We start from the raw sequence: 18,239 nt of genomic DNA, 5'->3' as shown, positions 1-18,239 counted from the left end.
TGGAGATTTATGGCAGACCAAGCAGAAACCGCACACTAAGAGTCAGTGCAACAAAAGATAACTCACAGTCTGCATTCAGCAGGCGGGGTTTTTTTTTCCAGTATGATTCCCCAACACCAGTTCCCTTCAGCCAGGACTCTGCACTCTTCCAGGTAGTTTCAAGTAAGCCAAAGTTATTCAGCTCGGGACCAAAAAGAACAAGTTTTGTGATTTATAAAGTGTGAGTTGAAATATTTCTATTCCTCACACTTGTTGGGAGTTTTTGTTGGCATGGACAGTAGGCAGAAAACAGCAATTTGCAAACCCGTGGGACTGAAAGTATCTCACAGCACACAGTGACCATTAAACACTTTATTGTTTGGGAGGGAACCTCAGAAGGGAAGGAACACGCCTGCTGGTGTAACCGATGGGAGCATGCTAGGAACAGTTAATCCTAACATGCTAGGCAGGGTTACTTCCAAATACTTCGGACCCCTTTTCTCCGGAGCAAATGGACAAAGATAACAGCTCTTGAAACTCAGGTGTGGACTGGTGAAACCAAAGCTAGCACGGGGTGAACCAGGCAAGCCTCCAAGCTACAAGCTGTGCCAGAAGAACCTGGGGTCAATATGATTCTTTACATTGTAATATAATAAAAAAAAAAAAAAAGGAAACAATAGCAGACCCCTCTCCTGGGAGCCTCCTCCCAGCTCCAGGAACATTCACTGAGACCTACACATGCAGGCAATTAGAAGAGGAATCATGTCATTGTCTTGGACTGCGAAGGGCAGAAGGCACCGGTTTTGGTCAGTGTCTATCCAGAAGGATGCTGGGGCTTCCAAGCATGTCTGTGGTCCCTGTCCTCTGCTCCTTGGTGGCTGATGTTTATCCCAAATTAACTAACAGCTCCTGGAGGAGAAGGGCGACAAAGGAAAAGGTAGCAAGTTAGTTATGCAGCTGTTCACACGGGGCTGTTTCCTTCAGAAATGAAGGAGTAATGTCAGCAGGGGGAAAAACCCCATAGAAAAGCCAGCAGGTTTCACATGCTGTGAAACACAGGACACCAAAGGGGACAGAGGAGTGTAGAAGCAACAAGCTGGCAGGTCATAGTATCAAAGGTGAGACTGATTCTGTGGACAAGAATGTATAGTCGGTGCAAATGATATGGGGGTTAGTAAATCTGATGGCCTACAGCAGGAGAGAGAGCCCCTGGTCTCAGGCAAGCCTCAGAGCAGGTGGGTGGCAGGAGCAAGTGCAGCTCCACACTCAGTCCCAGCCTCAGCAGGACGTGGCAGCACTCTGCGTAGCTGCCATCAAACACACACACACCACTCACTCATCCTGAAACAGAATCAACGTGAGAGTGAGCTGAGCACTGGAGAGGGGAGAGGAAGAAAGAGCGGGGCTCAGCGGCTGCCCTAACAAGTCCCGACACGTTTGACAGCCTTTATCCTATTAAGACCCGAACCCTCATAAAATTCAAAGCAAAATCGTGGCTGCTTTGTCCGCACAGCAACCTCCTGTTTTCTAAGTGATACATCCTCAGATCCTGCAGGTATCTGCGTATGAGCTGTCTGCTTCTGAGGGGCTGAAAAAACCAGGAGGCTTTAAACCTTTTTAGGATGGAGATTGCAGAGCCTGCTACGGTCTCTTCTTATTTTCATCTTATCATTCCTATAAAGTCAAAGAAATCAAACCAACAATGCCATCAGCATACCGTGCTGCTTCTGAGGATCTGGGTTATCAACGTTGGACCCTACTTCAAAACCCAGGTAATCAGCTCTTCTGCGCCAGTGCTGACATCTTTGGATCAATGAACTGGAGGTGTAGCTGCACGAACAGCAGGACTGCATAGGGCCAGCCTGTCAAGAGGCTGCTTTTTGCTCATGCTCTGGGTAGGCACAGGCCCATTCTGCAGAGCAGACAGTACCTGCCCATGTTTAGAAGGCCCTGCTAAAGCCAACTGAGAAGTTAGCTGCAGGTGGCCTCACTGCCCGTTTTTCCTAGCGCTGGGTGTGAGCTCGGTTCTACTCTCCAGACACTAGCCTTCCTTGGGAGAGAAGCTGTGCTTCCTCGAATGCGAATGGGAAAGGAGAATATCACAGGATAATGACAGCAGCACACTTAGCAACATCAGTCAGAAGGCGAGGATGTCATTTAGGCTACTTCTGCATAGCAGACTGATATTTGCTGCCCAGCACCTGCAAGGTCAGCACATTCAGTCTACATTGACCATGCATCTCCAAAGACAGCCCCTTCTCTAACAACAATGAAGTGGAAAAGCTTCAAAAGACTCAAGAATAAAGAGAAAATTGTTTGCCAAATTATTTAGACAAAGCTTATCCAGAAATCTGACAAATGAACCATCAATATTACTCGACTGCCTCTAATTTCTCAGGTAATTTTTCTCATCATTAGTGACTTACAAGTTTTGCACAGAGCAATACATTTTAAAAACTCCAATAGCACTCACACAAATTGCAATGAACCAAGCAGCAACAACTCGCAATCAATTTTGCAATAAAGTAATTTGCTGTATTCACACTGTAACACTTCAGTGAAGTGGTGAGGAATGCTACATGTTGAGAAAAAGCCACGGATGTGGCCACTCTGTGGCTAACACTTAGAGAAGACAGTAAAACCCCCCCTTTTTCTTTGAAGCAATTTTAAAGAGTATCATAGTTACACAATTTCACGTTCCAAATCATACTCATTACTCATTCCAGGGGAAAATGCAAACAGCCAGCATTTAAACCTCAATCAAACCTCCCCAGCCTAACCTACCCACATCGTGGGGACGCACTGAGCTGGAGGCTCACAAACGTTCCGTGCACAAACACATCCTGTTCCACAGTGCTCCGGGTGACTATAAACTTTCTCAAACTCTTTTGGGCAGTGAGGACTGGGCCCAGAACTGATGGGTTGCCAGGCAGCCCAGACACCAATTTCCTGCTGCTTGGCGCTCGTGAGGAAGCTTCTGCTAACAAACGATGCAAGGTAATGACGCCGTCGATCAGCCCCCGCTGCTCCCAATAGCGACCCGGTACAATTACATCTAAGACCAGCCTGTGCTGGATGAAGCAACTAATTGATGTTCCCTACCTCATCAGGGACATGGAGTGCCCGTGAAGGTTACAGGGTTGGTGCTTCTGGGAAACCAAAGCACTCCCAGTACACCACAATATGCACACAGGGACGACTTTCCCAGCTGTTTCAGACTCTCCTGCTCAGGTGCCAGTCCAGATCTCCCTGCATTTACCATGCCAGCATAAGCCACTACCAAGCCCTCTAATATTGCTACAGTTCAGTTCACAAAGAAAGCAAAACCAGAGTACAGTTTCTGTCTGGCTGTGACCCCATGCTCCTTCGGGCCTCCTGCAGAACACAGCCACCAACACTGGATCCAGATGTTAGCCCATCATATAAGCCTGTGCTTGTTAGAATACACATGTAATTGTTTTCAATGTTCCTAGGCCATCAGTTTATAGACCTGTGGCTAACTACTTAAAAGCACAGTTGCATTGATTTCATGCCTCACATGCTGTGTAATAGCATGGAAGGACACCGTATCTCTAAAACCAAACCCACTCTTCTCTAAGCCAACCACTTGCACCAGCATTTTAATTCTACCTAGCACTGTGACCATGGCACCCCTTCACTTCCTTCCAACCTGGAACCATCCCTTCCAGATGCCACGGTGCTGCTGTTACACCTAACTTGAGCAGGAAAGGGGAGAAGCCTTACCTCTCTGATTGGCCCTTATCGTTGCATGTGCAGGAGACAAGCTCTTTATGCAACAAGCCCAGGCAGCTGGCAATCACAAGCTCTTCCCACACAACAGGATACTCCCAATTAATCGAGTTGAGGCTCATCCTGAAGAAGTTCAGTGTCTCTTCACAACATAGCTGCCCTGCAATCAGTGATAGCTGGTCCCTGCTGCAGTCTGAGCAGAACAATTTGGGAAACAAACAGCCTTGGAGAGCACACTGCACGCTCAGTCTAACAAGAAGGCACAGAGAGGGTTCTGGTTCCAGTTGAGGGACAAGAATGGTCCAGCTATGCAAGTAGATCCACTCCACAAACCTCAGCCCTGCCAAGAAGGGTGTCCAGTTGACGCCCAGCACTGTCCTTCTCCAGTAGCAGAGAGCTAAGGCCTTGCTACCAGCATCAGGGCAAGCAAGTCTCAGCAAGATTTCCTAACACACCGCTCTTCTCTTCCTCCTGTTCATCCTTTGTCAGTCTGCACCCCAGTGTAGAAGCAAAGGGCTGCCCGGAGAGTCCGCAGCATCCTCTCCGCCTCCCGCAGACACTGGCTAGCTCTGCGCCTTGGCTTTCGGAGGCTCACAGCCAGTGGAGGAATCTCCCTCCTTGAAACCCAGGCCCTGAAGAACTTCCTCCCTCAGCATTTGCCAGACACTGTTTGCCAAGCCCCAGCTGTGCTCAGACAGTATTTATTTAACCAGCCTTTAGTCTCGTGGGGTAAACCCTGCGAGTTCCCTCCAGCGAGTGCCTTACCTTTGTCCTCAGGCTCCCTTAGGCGGCCGCACCACAGTGTTCGCTCATACGGGCACTGTGCAGCTACGAAGGAATCAGAAAGCAGATCCCCATGATAAATGGCTCTGTGCATTTGGAGTGTCAGTGACAAAGTAGAAATTAATCCCCGTAGTTCCTGGCTCCTTGCTGCGCGCAGGCAGCTCTCGGAACCGGAATACCTGTCGGCACACAGCAGACTTCAGTAACGCGGCTGCACAACTTTGTCATCTCAGTCTGGAGAGAGGCACTGAGGAAATACAAAAACCCTGACCTGTCCCAAGCTGAGTGTTCAAGGCCTTTCCACTGAAGAAGGCATTTGTTGCAGGGCTATTAGCACCCCAAAGCACCGTGAGGGATGCCTGAGTCACTTTGGTTTGATGTATGCTGTAGGTATTTTTTGGTTATGTGCAATTTGTTCTGTTACTTTCAAGGCACTGGCTATTGTGCAGAGCAGCTGTGCTGACTAATGGATCACAGCACTTCTGCACCACATAGTTATTGCACAGGAAAGCCTCTGCTTCTCTCATCCTTCAGGAGTCCAACAGTTGCTGTCCTTGGGTTTGGAATAAGAAGGGGCAGGAGTATGCCTGGCAGCAACAAAAAAAGATTAATTCAGAAAGCTATGAAGAGAGTTTTGTTTTCCCTCTTCTCTGCACTGGTGTTAATAGCTTTGCAAAGCAGAGAAGTTCACCCAATGACTTCTTGGCTACTTCCCCAGATGGTGTCTTCAAAGCTGGCTTGACAGCAGAAAAGGCGCCTTTCAAAAGACTCACCAGACGCATTGTCAGAACACCCCAGAAAGTGCTTTCACGTGGAAGTCTCTGGTCTACAGACCCTACCGACGGAGCGCAAGGAACTGAAACAGTTCTTCTGGTTTCCTCTCCCCCCTCCTCACTCTCCTTTGACTCACAAGAGCCGACACACTGTTTGCTTTGCTCTGCCTTGACACCTCCCATTGCGCCGCATCACCCGAATATGAAGTTATTTACTAGCACAACTAATCTCTAGCTGTTCTGAGGCTCACCTGTTTGTTCATGCATTATAACATTGATTTCCTCCAGACAATTGTTCTGATCATTGTTCTAACTCACAGAGAGCTCCCGTCATTAGCCTTGCTTAACAGGAAATGTTTTGCCACTGACTGAGCAGCTCGGCAGTAACGAGACTGCACAAAAAAAATCATCCCAGTTGGGGGGCTGCATCTCCCTGCTGAGCCGGTAGCCCCAGACATCACAGTAGGGAACACACTCCCTGCCTTTGATTTCGGACATGTGCTAGAAAATACCGGGGCCAGGAGGAACAAACGCCGCTCTACAAAGGGGCACTGCTGAAAGGATGGCTGTTAATTAACCGGCATACAAACTGAGGGCGGTTTTTGTTCAATCAATGTTAATTGCATTTAATCTCGTTCTTACCATTAAGGAAAGCCACCAGGCCAGGCTGATGTTGCTAGTGCCTGACATGCAGATTCCACCCACGTTTGGGAGGCAAGGCAGGAGAAGAAAAGTAATGGGAAGAAAGGAAATAACCCTTCCTCACCCCTTCTGCATCACTGCACAATTTCATCGGGTCTGTTCCATTATTTAAACAATTTTTGTTTTCCAATAACATTACAGAGGAGCTCAAAGGATAAAAATGAGACATGGAGCATTTCACTACTAGTTATTCTTGCTCTCCTGGGTACCAGCCTAGAGCTTTGCTAACCTGCACAGCCCTGCCTGTTCTGCTTCTGTAACAGACTGAAAAAGAGAAAATTGCTTGTGTGAAGCGGTGCCTGCTTTACAGTCCTGAGCTGGTCCTGACAGATCCACCATCACTCCTCAAGTGACGTACAACTGCTGACCACCACCTTCACCAGAGCACTGCTGAAGTCTTTCTCCTCACCTTCCTACTGACCACAACTCCAGCGCATGCCAAAGGGTGCTGAAAAGTCTGTTGTCTTCCAACACAAAGCTGTGTTTGCTATTTAACAGCCTCTGATTTGCCTTGTAAGTCAGTGCCTGTTTGAAGCCTGAATTTCCCAGGTAAACCAGGAGTGTGTCCACCACTCATGGTTCTGCTCCAGGGACTGTGCCACGCTCTGCCCTGCATTGCAAAGAGTGAACCTCTCACCTCTGCAAGAATCAAACCCGGGGGGGCAGAGGGGCAGCTTGTACAGCAAAAGAAGCCCAGGGTGGTGGGTTTTGTGACTGCTGCCTTACTGCTTCTACGAGTGCCTCATGTGTTTCCAAAATCAGCATGGGGAGCAGCAGCAGTCAAGATGGGGTTCTGCTGGTGCCTTTCCCAGTGGCAGTACACACCGTGTGCCCAAAGGCAGAGCTGCAGTTTATTGTAGATTTTCTTTATCCCTCGACAAGTGTTAGTCCCATTGCCTCTCGCCACATAAAGTGGACGTATCACAAGTGCTGTGAAGGACTGGCTGAGTCTTAAGTGGTCTGAAATGGCTCCACTAGACTTGGTCAAGATTGCTTTAAAATCATTTCCCATTAGGACTGTGACCCTCTCGCTTTACAGCCAGCATAATGACTCTACCTCAGGGGAAGATAATTACATCCCACTATCTGTACACATCAGAAAGTGTACACTACAAACACTGCTGTGCCTTTCTGGGAGAAGCGAGAGAAAGCAATGCAGGAGGAAAAGGAGATAACACTGGATGCCTCTCCATCCCGCAACCAGAGTCACCCCGAGCGTTTCGCAAGCTCGTGGATTAGCCCCCAGGAGGGATAAAGGGATCCAGAAGGCACAGAGTGTTTCTAAAGCAGAACAACGACAACTTGTACAAATCCAGCTCTGGTTTTGTGAGGATTAAAATGAACTTCACCCAACTGTGAATATCCGTTTCCAGAGCCAAAAGGAATGGAAAACCACTTACTGATGCAACAGCATTTCATTATTTCAAACCCTAAGCCCAGTGCTTCCAAAAATTAAGGACAAGCAACGGCAATGTTATTGCTGGGGTGCGTCAGCTGCATGGGTTTAACTGCTGAACTGCCAAGCCGTGCTCCCAGCACAACGTAATGAAACCATATATGTAACGGCAACTCCTCCATACTCTCATTCCTCCTTTTGCTGCCAGCCCCCAGGATAATCAGTGGGAAAATAAAAGGAAAAAAAAATAATAACCCCAGAAGCCAAGAGACTTTGGATTAAGTTGTATAAATGACCTGTTACCTCCTAGCACAAGGAAGAAAGAAACGCAATAAATACCTGCAAAGCCATTCCAGTACTTTGGATTAAATGGATTACAGAAATGGAAAGTATATGATGCAAGATGTTATAAAACAAGACGCCAGGAAAGTGCAGGAATTTGAATCAGGCTGGCAAATGATCCCTGCAGACTGCTGAGGAAAGTTAATAGAGAGAAGGGGTAGAGAAAGGATACAGTAAGAACACTGACTGATGAACACCGTTGTTAGGACATGTAAATTCAGGATGTCAGACTTCCACTTAAATCTGCTTCAGTCCTGGAACAAAAATAGCAAATCCCACTCTTAAAAAGCACTGGAAGGAGAAAAGTCAGATACGCCAAACCTCATTTTAGGATAGGTTTCCCCTGTGCATCCCTCAAGATTGAAGTTTGTGACTTTAATTATTCCTGGAACATTGTGTATATAGGGATTCAACGCAGGGATTACTAGCGGGATCCTTGTTATAAGTGCCACTTCTCAAACAAATTACACTTCACTGGATGTCAGTAACGTATACAAGAAAACAAATCAGATAAAGGCAGCAGGATGGCAAGATACAGATCTGGTGCAAAGAAATTTCCCAAGGTCACCCAGAAAAATAAAGACACTTAGACTATAAACTCCTATAACATTTCTAATTCCACAGTGCATTAAAGCTTTGTGTGACCCAGACACAATACACCTTCAATACATCAGTAACTCCACACAAGTCTGAGACCAAGCCAGCTGAGACATGTTCTTAGGAGGAAGGGCAATCAAGAACAGGGTGAAGGAAAAGAGAGACAGAGATAGAAAGAACAGCTCTGTCTGTCCTCTGAACTCCTTGGGATCACCTCACCCCACCCCTTGCCTCTTGACTGTTCACAGCCAAGCACAGCAGGATGGGAGAAGCCAGGGAGATCGGATGCCGTTTTGTTTGGAGACAGGTAGAGCAGCTTCTTGGGTGCAGGGCTTCTTCACAAGCTGATCTCAACTTTACATACTGCATTCTGCATTTCTCGATCTCATTCTGCAACAGATTAATAACCTGTACCGGTGCTAACAAGCATATCTTTAACCCCAGGGATTTTCACAAAGATGGAAGAGCAGAGAAGTCCAGTCCTTACATAGAGTGCTAAGAGATGCTGAGAACACTTCAGAGCCCCTCAGCTACAGCACCGTGCCTTTGAGATAGGACCTCAACAATGGTTGAATTCTCATCCTGGGGATTTCGCCTGCTGCTTGGGAGCATTACCAAACCCTGCAGCCTCCTCACGCGCCACAGGAAGGTAAAGGCTGTCTGGAGTGCAGGAGCTGGGAGCCCTGGTCTCCACTGCCAGACTCCTCCCAACTCTGCCCACCAGCTGTAGATAAGCCCCTATCTCAGTTTCCCTTTCTGCACGTAAGGCAAGCCTACTTACCAACCACATTGAGGTACAGTAATTATTCACCTGCAGAAGATGCTCAAGAAATGCAAGCCCCCTTTCCCCCCTGCCCCCAGTTCTCAAGGGATCCATCCCCTCTGTGCAGTTTGCATTTAGGCTTCAGAGGAAATCCAGTGCTCTATCTCATCCCTTTCTGCCTTGCTTCAGCAGCCTCCCGCACCGGATGAAGAGATCTCCTCTCGAGGTCGGGGCAGCATGTCCACATTTAAGGTACGGCTCACTCCTGCCTAGTCCTGCATCACACGCAGAGCACAGAGATAGGCAGAGACAACTTCTCCAGATATCTCTTTTTCTGTATCTAATTCTATTTCTGCTCCGTGATACAGTGAAATCCCACACAGAAGTATTATGAGCTTGACTGCCTTTATTTGTTTAACAGTTCACATTTTCATTAAGCTGTTGCTATTCGGCAGCCAGTAATTTTATTTGCCTGATAGCCGTATTCATCTCACCCGCACGGGTGTAGATGTCACTCTCCTTTTCTTCTGGTAGAAGAGGGAAAAAAATCAGCAATGAGAGAGCCAAGAGAGAGCTGGGAATTCCCATGTCTGTCTGCAGATAGATGTGGGATATCACTTTTACGTGTTTTTGTGAAACACCTCCCAAAGACCAGGGTCACAGCAATGAGTTGAAAGGTAAATAAATGAATGTGTCTTGGGAGACTGCCTCCACAGCCCAGGTACAAACCCAGAAACTGAAATCTCTTTCAGCAGCATCAGACCCCCTTGACTCAGCACTGAAACTCTTCTGCACCAGCAGCTTGTTGCTGACTGAGCGTTTGCAATGTCTGAGTATCAGATTTTAAAGAATTAATTGCATGTCTAGCTCTTGCCAATCTTAAAGTATCTTGAAATATCCGGTCCCAGGAGCTGCAAGATCCAATTAGATCACAAGGAAAAGAAGTCTGGTTGGTTGACCTGCACCAAGCCCCAGTCAGACAATCCTCTACGAAGTTCAGGCACCCAGACAGAAAAATAACAGGCGTTTTGAAACATTCATGACCTGAACAGAGACAGTCAAATGTCTCAACCACACGTCTCAGAGGTTCCAGAAGTCCCCCAAGAAGCCCTAAACATTTCACTCTGTCACTCCCCATTTTCAACACCCAGGAGTGGAGCAGCAGGGCAGCCCTGCCTTCTGCATGAGCACCGAGCAGGGGATCCACAATCCCAGCAGGAGAGCGCTGGGTGTCCCTGCTGGGAACAGAGAAGCTGTGGAGGGACTGGGAGGTCATCGAGACCTTCCGTGAGGTGATGACATGCGAACACCCAGCCTCAGGCACACCCAGGCAGCAACCTCCATGTAGCTGCCTGCTCAGCCCTGAACTGGAGGCTGGTGCAGCCAGTATCTCCACAAGACGGATTTGTTCTGAGCAACTGTCCACCGGCACCCAGCATAACCAGTGCAATTAAGGGAACAGCAGATAAGATGCCCTACAACCCGAAACACGGATCTGAGCAAACAAAGGGAGAATGGTGAACACCGGGAGATGCATCTTTATTTCCCAAACAATGTCTCCTCCTGCGTAAATTCCAAATCCTTCTTTCAAGATTAAAAACCTTTACCAAGTGAAAAACAAGCTCAGCATTTTTCTAGCTTCTTCCTGTCCCCTTCTCACTTCAGAGGGCATCCTGGTAGATTACCAGATGCTGGAATAAGCCACAAAAGCCTCCTAAATAATTATCTCCTATCTCCCCCACTGGAAATTTATAGTTCTGCATCTGTGTCAGGACAGAGACCTGCTTTCATCTGCCTAAAACACATCCTTTACAAAGAGGCCCTGAAGGTGGAACATTTAACAGGAGCGTTTGAAAATGTATTAAGAGACTGGAAAAGAAAGCGACAGTGTGTAAGTGTTGCTCGCCCGTCTCGTGGCTGCTGCTCAAGTGGAGGGAGAGCTTTCTTTTTTTTCTTTTAAATATGACAAATGATGCTGGTCCCATCTTGTAATTTCCCCCACTGTGCAGCACGTCTGCTCATGATAGATACGGGTGCAGCTGCTTAGGTGTCCGTTTATCTGCTTGAAAAGTATTGTCTGCTTGGAACCAACTCATCCTAAAGCAGTAGCCCCAGAAGGGGAGAAAGAAAAGGGAGAGGGAAAGAGAAGTGAGGGAGCTGTCGACTGGGAAAACGTCCATGCTTCTGCTGCAAAGGTTCTGGCAAAAAGCAAGCATCATATTTAGTTTTAGCTACATCCTCTCTTCCCCACTCCTAAACCATTCTTTTCTAGTGTCACTCAACACCTCTTTACACCCTCTTCCCACAAAGACCTCCCTCACCACTAACATACATTTGATTTCAGGCTTGCAACCTGTGAAAACAAAGCAAGCCCACAGCCTTCATCCACAGGTCTGTGCCAGCGCAGAGGAGTCTCAGGTCCTGACCTGAACAGCTTGCAGTTGAAGACAGGTTAACATTTAAACTAAACCAAAACACATAAAGGGAGGAAAGAGAAAAGGGGAGGGAGAAAGAGAAGGGGAAAAAAACCATCTCACAGGCTATTTATATTTTGTTTTTAAAGAGACTTTAAGCAGGAACTCGCCAATTTTCTGTACCCAGGATTAGAACAGAACTAACTCAAACGCTCCGTCCTTCCGCAGAGCCCTCCGAGCTGAATTTCACTCTGCAAAACGGCCAATATAGAAAGAAGCTCATAAATCCCTGTGACGCAAGTAACTTCACATTACTCTTGGGGAAACAGAGGCAGGGACAGATTCATTAATCCAAGTAAATGAATCTGTGAAGCAGTCTGGATTTCTCAGTCCCCGTAAAGTCCCACACAAGAAACAGCACCCAGGGCCCAGCAATTTCCACGCCACACCGCCTGGCACAAGCGAAGCAAGACGTTCGAATGGACGAGAAGTTTTTAGAATGGAAAAGCACAGACAATAAGCCATACCCACCCAAGCCAGGTAGCCCACATTCCCACTAAAACACTATTACTTTAAAATACCTCCCACCATTTCACTCACTGCATCATTAATACCAAAGACCAAGGTCACGTCTGTAAGGTGCTGCCTCAGAAACCTGCTGAGAGCTGCAAGACCCATCTGAACAGGTGGGGACCTATTCCAGGGGCTCAGTGCTGCCAGGGTAACACCCAGCCTAGCGAGGTTGGGGCTGGCTTCCGTATGTCACCGTTACTCCACAGCCGAGGCATATCCTGAGAGGATGTTGCTACAGACTGGTACTCTGCCTCCAGCTTATCCAATACAACTTCCATGTGTACACAGAGGATACCTGGGTCTTTTCAAAGCTGTTTGGATAGTTATGTGTACAGAAAAAGCTTTCTAAGATGTTAAAGAATTGTCAGAACCACCGCTGAACACAGAACTTGACTTTTAAGATAAGAAACTGTCCCTTAAAAAAAAGCTTTTCTTCCCCCTCTCCAGAGTGGGGTTTCTTTGTTTTGAAAATAATGACATTCCATGTGTAAGAAGCCAGTTGAGCTTAAATTGTGCATGGTAGTTGTCATTACTGTGACTTAAACCAGATTTCCATTCATAAAGCTCAATATTTATTGTCTTACAAAAAGTTCACAGAAAGACTGGCTGGTCCTGCAAGCAGAAAGCTAATCTTACCATCTCTTATCCATGGTGATTCACAGCTACGTTCTCACACATGAATGGTCCTGAGCTGATCTACTGATGGCTACCAAAGCACCACCCTTGGATGATGCTTCTCTGGTTCTGGTGAGACCCCATCTGCAGTGCTGCATCCAGCTCTGGGGTCCCCAGCAGAAGACAGACATCGAGCTGTTGGAGCAAGCCCAGAGGAGCCCATGAAGATGCTCAAAGGACTGAAGCACTTCTGCTATGAGGACAGGCTGAGAGAGTTGGGCTTGTTCAGCCTTGAAAAAGCTCCATGGAAACTTATTGGAGCCTTCCAGTACCTAAAGGGGTTACAGGAATGCTGGACAGAGGCTGTTTATCAGGGAGTGTAGGGATAGGATAAAGGGTAAGGAGCTTAAGATGAAGGAGGGGAGTTTTAGATTAGACATTAGGAAGAAATCCTTCACTATGAGGGTGGTGAGGCCCTGGCCCAAGGTGCCCAGAGAAGCACAGGCTGTCCCTAGATCCCTGGCAGGGTTCAAGGCCAGGTTGGATGGGGCTCTGAGCAACCTGATGTAGTGGCAGGTGTCCCTGCCCATGGCAGGGGGTGGAACTGGATGGGCTTTGAGGTCCCTTCCAACCCAAAACAACCCGTGATTCTATGCTGACCCAAGGCCTCCCAGCACAAGGGTCTGAACTATGCAAACTGAGCCTGGCACCAGCGCTGCCGGCCAGCCTCTGCTTTTCAACCCTCCTGGGAAGGAAACACAAGTGTGCAAACACACCTGCACACGCCCCAGCTCACCCAGCACTGAAGGGACAGGCCGGTCACTCAATTTGCAGAGAGCCTTTCCATTTGTCCCACTCCACTTACTGGAGGTGTTCGAACAGACAACCCGCTCCCCTTTCATCTGCTCTGCGGTGGCCATTTCTCCAGAGCTGCCCATCATTTCCTTATCAAGCAGTAAAAGCGTAGGATCACTAGAGACACAGCTCAGCCTTGCTGAGATTTCACTCTCTCAGCAGGTTGTAAATGCCCCTATAATGTTGGCTTTTTTAATCTTGTGTTATTATTACCCGCGGCTGCCATTCAGTCTGCAGAGAATAAAGCGCCAAGGCTTTCAGGACCCACACAATGGCTCCGTGCATTTGCCAGCAGTTGGACAAACAATACCTCTGTGTTTCAGCTTTATTGGAAACCTTTCTGTGGCAGGAGCCTGGCTGCATGTGTCCTTCCGCTCAGGCAACGCTGAGGCGCGAGCGAGCGCCTACAAATTCGTCGGTGATTTCAGGAGCACGTGCCTCCACAGAGCCAACGTGAAAGCACGTGGGCAGCTGCCTGCAAGGCCAGGGCATCCCTGCCAGCACACAGAGGGACTCTGCAGAGCCAGTCAGTCTTCTCTATAGATCAACCAGAGGGGTACCAAGCTGAACAGGGCCCCTGCATGAATAACCATGTTCCTCTTTGCATAAATGGTGTTTCCGGCTCACATGGAAATCTGCTGATATATGACATAACTATGAAAATGCCAAAGCTCCACTTCCCCAGTCATGTTCTTACACAGAATCTTGGCTTCCACTTAAATCTGTTCGGGAGGAAGACCTGAAAAGTGGCACAACTGAAGCAGCACAACTTAGAATGCAAATGAGATTTGAAAAACACAGAGCTCTTCTAATTTGGGGAGACTGATTGTTTTGGTCAGTTCATTACTGTTTGCAGGGGACACTGCAGATGTGTGAACTCTCACAGAGCTGCAAATATTCCCTCACTCAAGAAAACGAGCCACGCTGCATGCCCTTCACATGTTCAAAAACCCAGGAGAGAAGTCAGAAACTCCCCCAAAACCACAAAGTTGAATCGTAAAAGTGATTAGAAATGCACTGGGGTTATTTCATTTGCCTTCTGGTTTTAAGCACCTGTGTCACATTCTCATACCACTGCTGTCTAGGCAGGAGGACTAGATTTTATTTTATTTATTTCATCCTTGTTGAGGGTTTGGGGTTTTTTTTTTTGGTTATTAAAAAAAAAAGAACTAAGAATCTCATGTACTTGCAAAACTTCAGGAACAACTCCACAAAACTAGGGCAATAGAAAACATGCCAAATACTTCAAGGCTTGGCAACAGTGAGTGCCTGCCTGTCTCTCCATGGCAGGAGGAATGTCTGTCTGTCTCAGCCAATGTTTCTGAGTAAGAATGTCTGATCCCGATAGCCCGTGTACATATAAAACACCTATACTGTCAGCTCTCCGGGAAGAGACCTTGACATTTTGCAGAAAAACACATCCCCATCTCCCCTGAATATCATCAGAAGACAGAAAGACTTGGTAGATCTGAAAATGTAGGAATCAGTTGCTGTCTTCAGCAAGAATTAAAGTTAAAATGGGAGAAGCAGTGATGAAACGAGCACAGACCAAGTCGCTGGGCTTGGAGAACCAGGGAACTGACTCCCTGGTTTCCCAGACCCACACCCACATCTGGCCTGTCCCACTCCCTCTCTTGTGAGCCAAGACAGGAGAGATCTTGAAGGGGGGGGAAATGGAAGCTTTGCTGTCTTAAGAAGAATAAATACAAGGTGAATGGTTTCAGCACATGCTGTATTATCATTGCAATGCTCTGGGCCTCATCATGCACCTGGAGAGATAAACCACAACCCACTCTGAGCTCTAACTTTACGGTAACCGGGCTGGCACAGGAAGATGAGCTCTCGCTCTCTGCGGACAGAGTAACTGGATTGCAATGTTCTCTTCCCAAAAAGAGTAATGAGGTGCCCAGAGAGCCTGCAGAGGTGTCAGAAAAAACAGATGCTGTTAGACCCTTTCCAGGCCAAAGACAGATTAAGAATAACACAATACCAGCATAACAGCACCTTATCAACAGCCTCGCGAGTGCTAAGAAGTGGAAGCTGAGCGAAGGCTGTGACACCTGTCTGCATCACAGCCCTGCTATTACTGCCTTCCGACTGCCCACACAATCCAAGTGTCCAAACGGCTTTGAAGCAAGAAGCAGCAAGACAGGCAGGTGAATCTGAACTCGGATCAGCTGTCTGAGGAGACGGCATGAATAGCTTACATTTCAGTAACACTTTTCATCCTCAACGTTTCCGAGACATCCATTCAACCTCAGCACTCCAAACCACAGAAGTAATATCTGCCCAGGTAGAGATGGGCAAACAAACACAAGTTAAATGACTGCTCAAGGTCGTCCAAGGACTACAAGACACACATGCACGTCTAGCAAGTAGATTACTCTTCCCTTCTGAAAGGAGCAGAGACGCACACACGCACGCATGGGGGATTGAAACTGCTTAGGCAGGTGTGGAGCCTGCTGTGATCCACACAGCTTCACTGAGCAGCGACTCTGCTCGCTGCTGCTTCGCTGGTGCTAAAACGTAAAAAGCAAACCCTTATAACGAAATTCATTCAAACAGATGCTAATAGGGACGGGGGATTTTGCATCTGGGCTAAGTTACTAGAATCTACACATCCTATTTGTCTGCTAGTTATTAAATTACCCACAAGCCATCAACAATTCGAGTCTCTCTGAGAGGCAGAGATTAACTAGGAATTGCTATGCAGAAATGCTGCTCGTCTCTTCTCTGGCGAGATCAGCCTCATGATGAATTGCAGACATTTGGGAACAAAGGTGAGCTTTCCTGCAAGAAATGAGAGGCATGAGAAGATGGGAAAACGTTGCGGAGAAGCAAGTGGAGAAGAGGATTTGCAAGGCAAGGACCTATCCAGAATGGCTTCACACACCCACTGCAAAGCATGGACTGATCAAACACAGTCCTGTATCTGGAGCACAGGAAGCCATGCTTCTGTCCAAGCACTATGCAAATGAGATTATCAGAGAAAGACAGTGGAGATGATATGTAAATATTAATTTAACAATCTAGTTGACAAAGCCTCAGCTGATCTATAAATAGCTGGTTTATTAGCAGGTGATGCTGAAGGCAGCTATCCTGGCTCCTCTTCCCACAATCCCCCATGCCATCTTGTTTTTATTGACCCTAGAAACACAACGACTCATAACTGGATGCAGCTTGCTTCTCCATCGCTACCTGCAGAGTAGCTACAAACACTTGACAGTACAATACATATTTATCAAGGCCCTCACACGACAAGGATCCTGCGGCACTACGCACACAATAGCTCATGGTCCTCAATTAAAGAGAGCAAATGGTTTAGAAAGACAGGAGAATCAGGCAGCCTTGCTTTTAAGCTGAGGAGCTGGTCACTCGGGTACCATCAAGTATTTAGGGAATGACTGACACAGAGCCAGAGCCAGGCACCATCCGCTCGTGTTTACACTGTGTGCTTGGCAAAAACCCCACCAAGGACAGCAGCACCCTTAACTCTAGGCCACCAAAGCAGCATTTTGTCATCTCAAAACAAGATGTCAAAACCCTGATCTCTTTCTGCCGTTTTATTTCATCTGGAATTATTATTTTATAACGTGTAATAAATCTTACAATTCTTTACCATCTCCTTGGGCCGCACGTGCAGGAATCCCTTCTCCCACACAGGCACAGGCAGCTATTTAACAACAGCCAGCCACGCCACAGTGTTCAGGGCCAGTCCTGGTAAGACTCTCATGGCATTTGGACCAACACAAGAGAACTGCCCTGGCTGCAGTATGGCCAGCATGTATGGAAACCACGGGGATGATGATGTTTTAGGCTACTCACATGGGTCTCTGTATGTATTCTCCAGAGGTCTTCCTCTTGCTGCAAAGAACAGTGACAACATACTTGATGGGCTGGGCTTGTAAATAGGCAGATTGAATTAGAGGAACAGGATAGGCTTTGTTATCCCTCCCTCACACTTGCCTCAAGTTTCTAAAGAAACCTTCTGAACACAAGAAGTTACTATGTTTCTCTGAGCCCCACGATCAGCAGTACGAAAGCAAAAATTAAAACCCACGCAACCAACACTTTTTTCCCAATAATCTCCATCACATTCTTACCAGCTCTTGACTTTACCCCAACAAGAAACCTGCTGTGCTGGGCAACACATCAACCCTGACTTGGGCAGAGCCTGCACTTGCTGACAGGGAAGCCCACACCAGAGTTAAGAGCGCATACAGCATCACACTGCCGGTGCAGAGCTGAGGCACGCACCCTGCATGCAGCCCACCACACTGCTGCACCCTCACTTCTCAACGCTGCTCAACCCATCAGGCCACAAACATTTCCCAGACACCAACCTGTGCTGCCCCAGCACGGCAGAGACACCCCAGAAGATCACAACGGCCTGGGACTACGGTCGTACAGCTCCCTGTGCAGCAGGCTTTGGATGCAGGATCATCCCTCTATGTGTCTGAACAACACATCCTTACAAATTTTGGTTTTAAAAGTTTTATATGCAAGGTTTAAACTGATGTTTATACGAGTGCAACCCTGTGATGGTCTTACAGTCTGGCTTTTAATACCATCGGGGAAAAGAAACTTTTGTGATGAAGTCTCTTCTGAGTGGAGTGCTTCTGCTTTCCATTATTTATGGAAATAAGAGGAGTTTGACTTAGTGAAACAGAAACTTAAAATAAAGCCATGCTCAGAAA

The 18,239-nt window shown here is 47.4% G+C and overlaps 1 protein-coding gene across 1 annotated transcript in view; it reads right to left on the bottom strand.

The window, feature by feature from the left end:
• Window positions 1-342: 342 nt before the first annotated feature.
• CHCHD6 (coiled-coil-helix-coiled-coil-helix domain containing 6) overlaps window positions 343-18,239 on the bottom strand; it is a 109,483-nt gene continuing 91,586 nt past the window's right edge. Inside the window, exon 7 of the mRNA XM_084269662.1 lies at window positions 343-888. Within this exon, the coding sequence (XP_084125788.1) occupies window positions 879-888 (10 nt within the window). The 3' untranslated portion in view covers window positions 343-878. The remainder of the gene's footprint in view (window positions 889-18,239) is intronic.

The sequence above is a fragment of the Gallinula chloropus genome (assembly GCF_964237585.1).
Source record: "Gallinula chloropus genome assembly, chromosome: 12".
Taxonomy (NCBI): domain Eukaryota; kingdom Metazoa; phylum Chordata; class Aves; order Gruiformes; family Rallidae; genus Gallinula; species Gallinula chloropus.
This window is presented reverse-complemented; position numbering and strand designations above follow the sequence as displayed.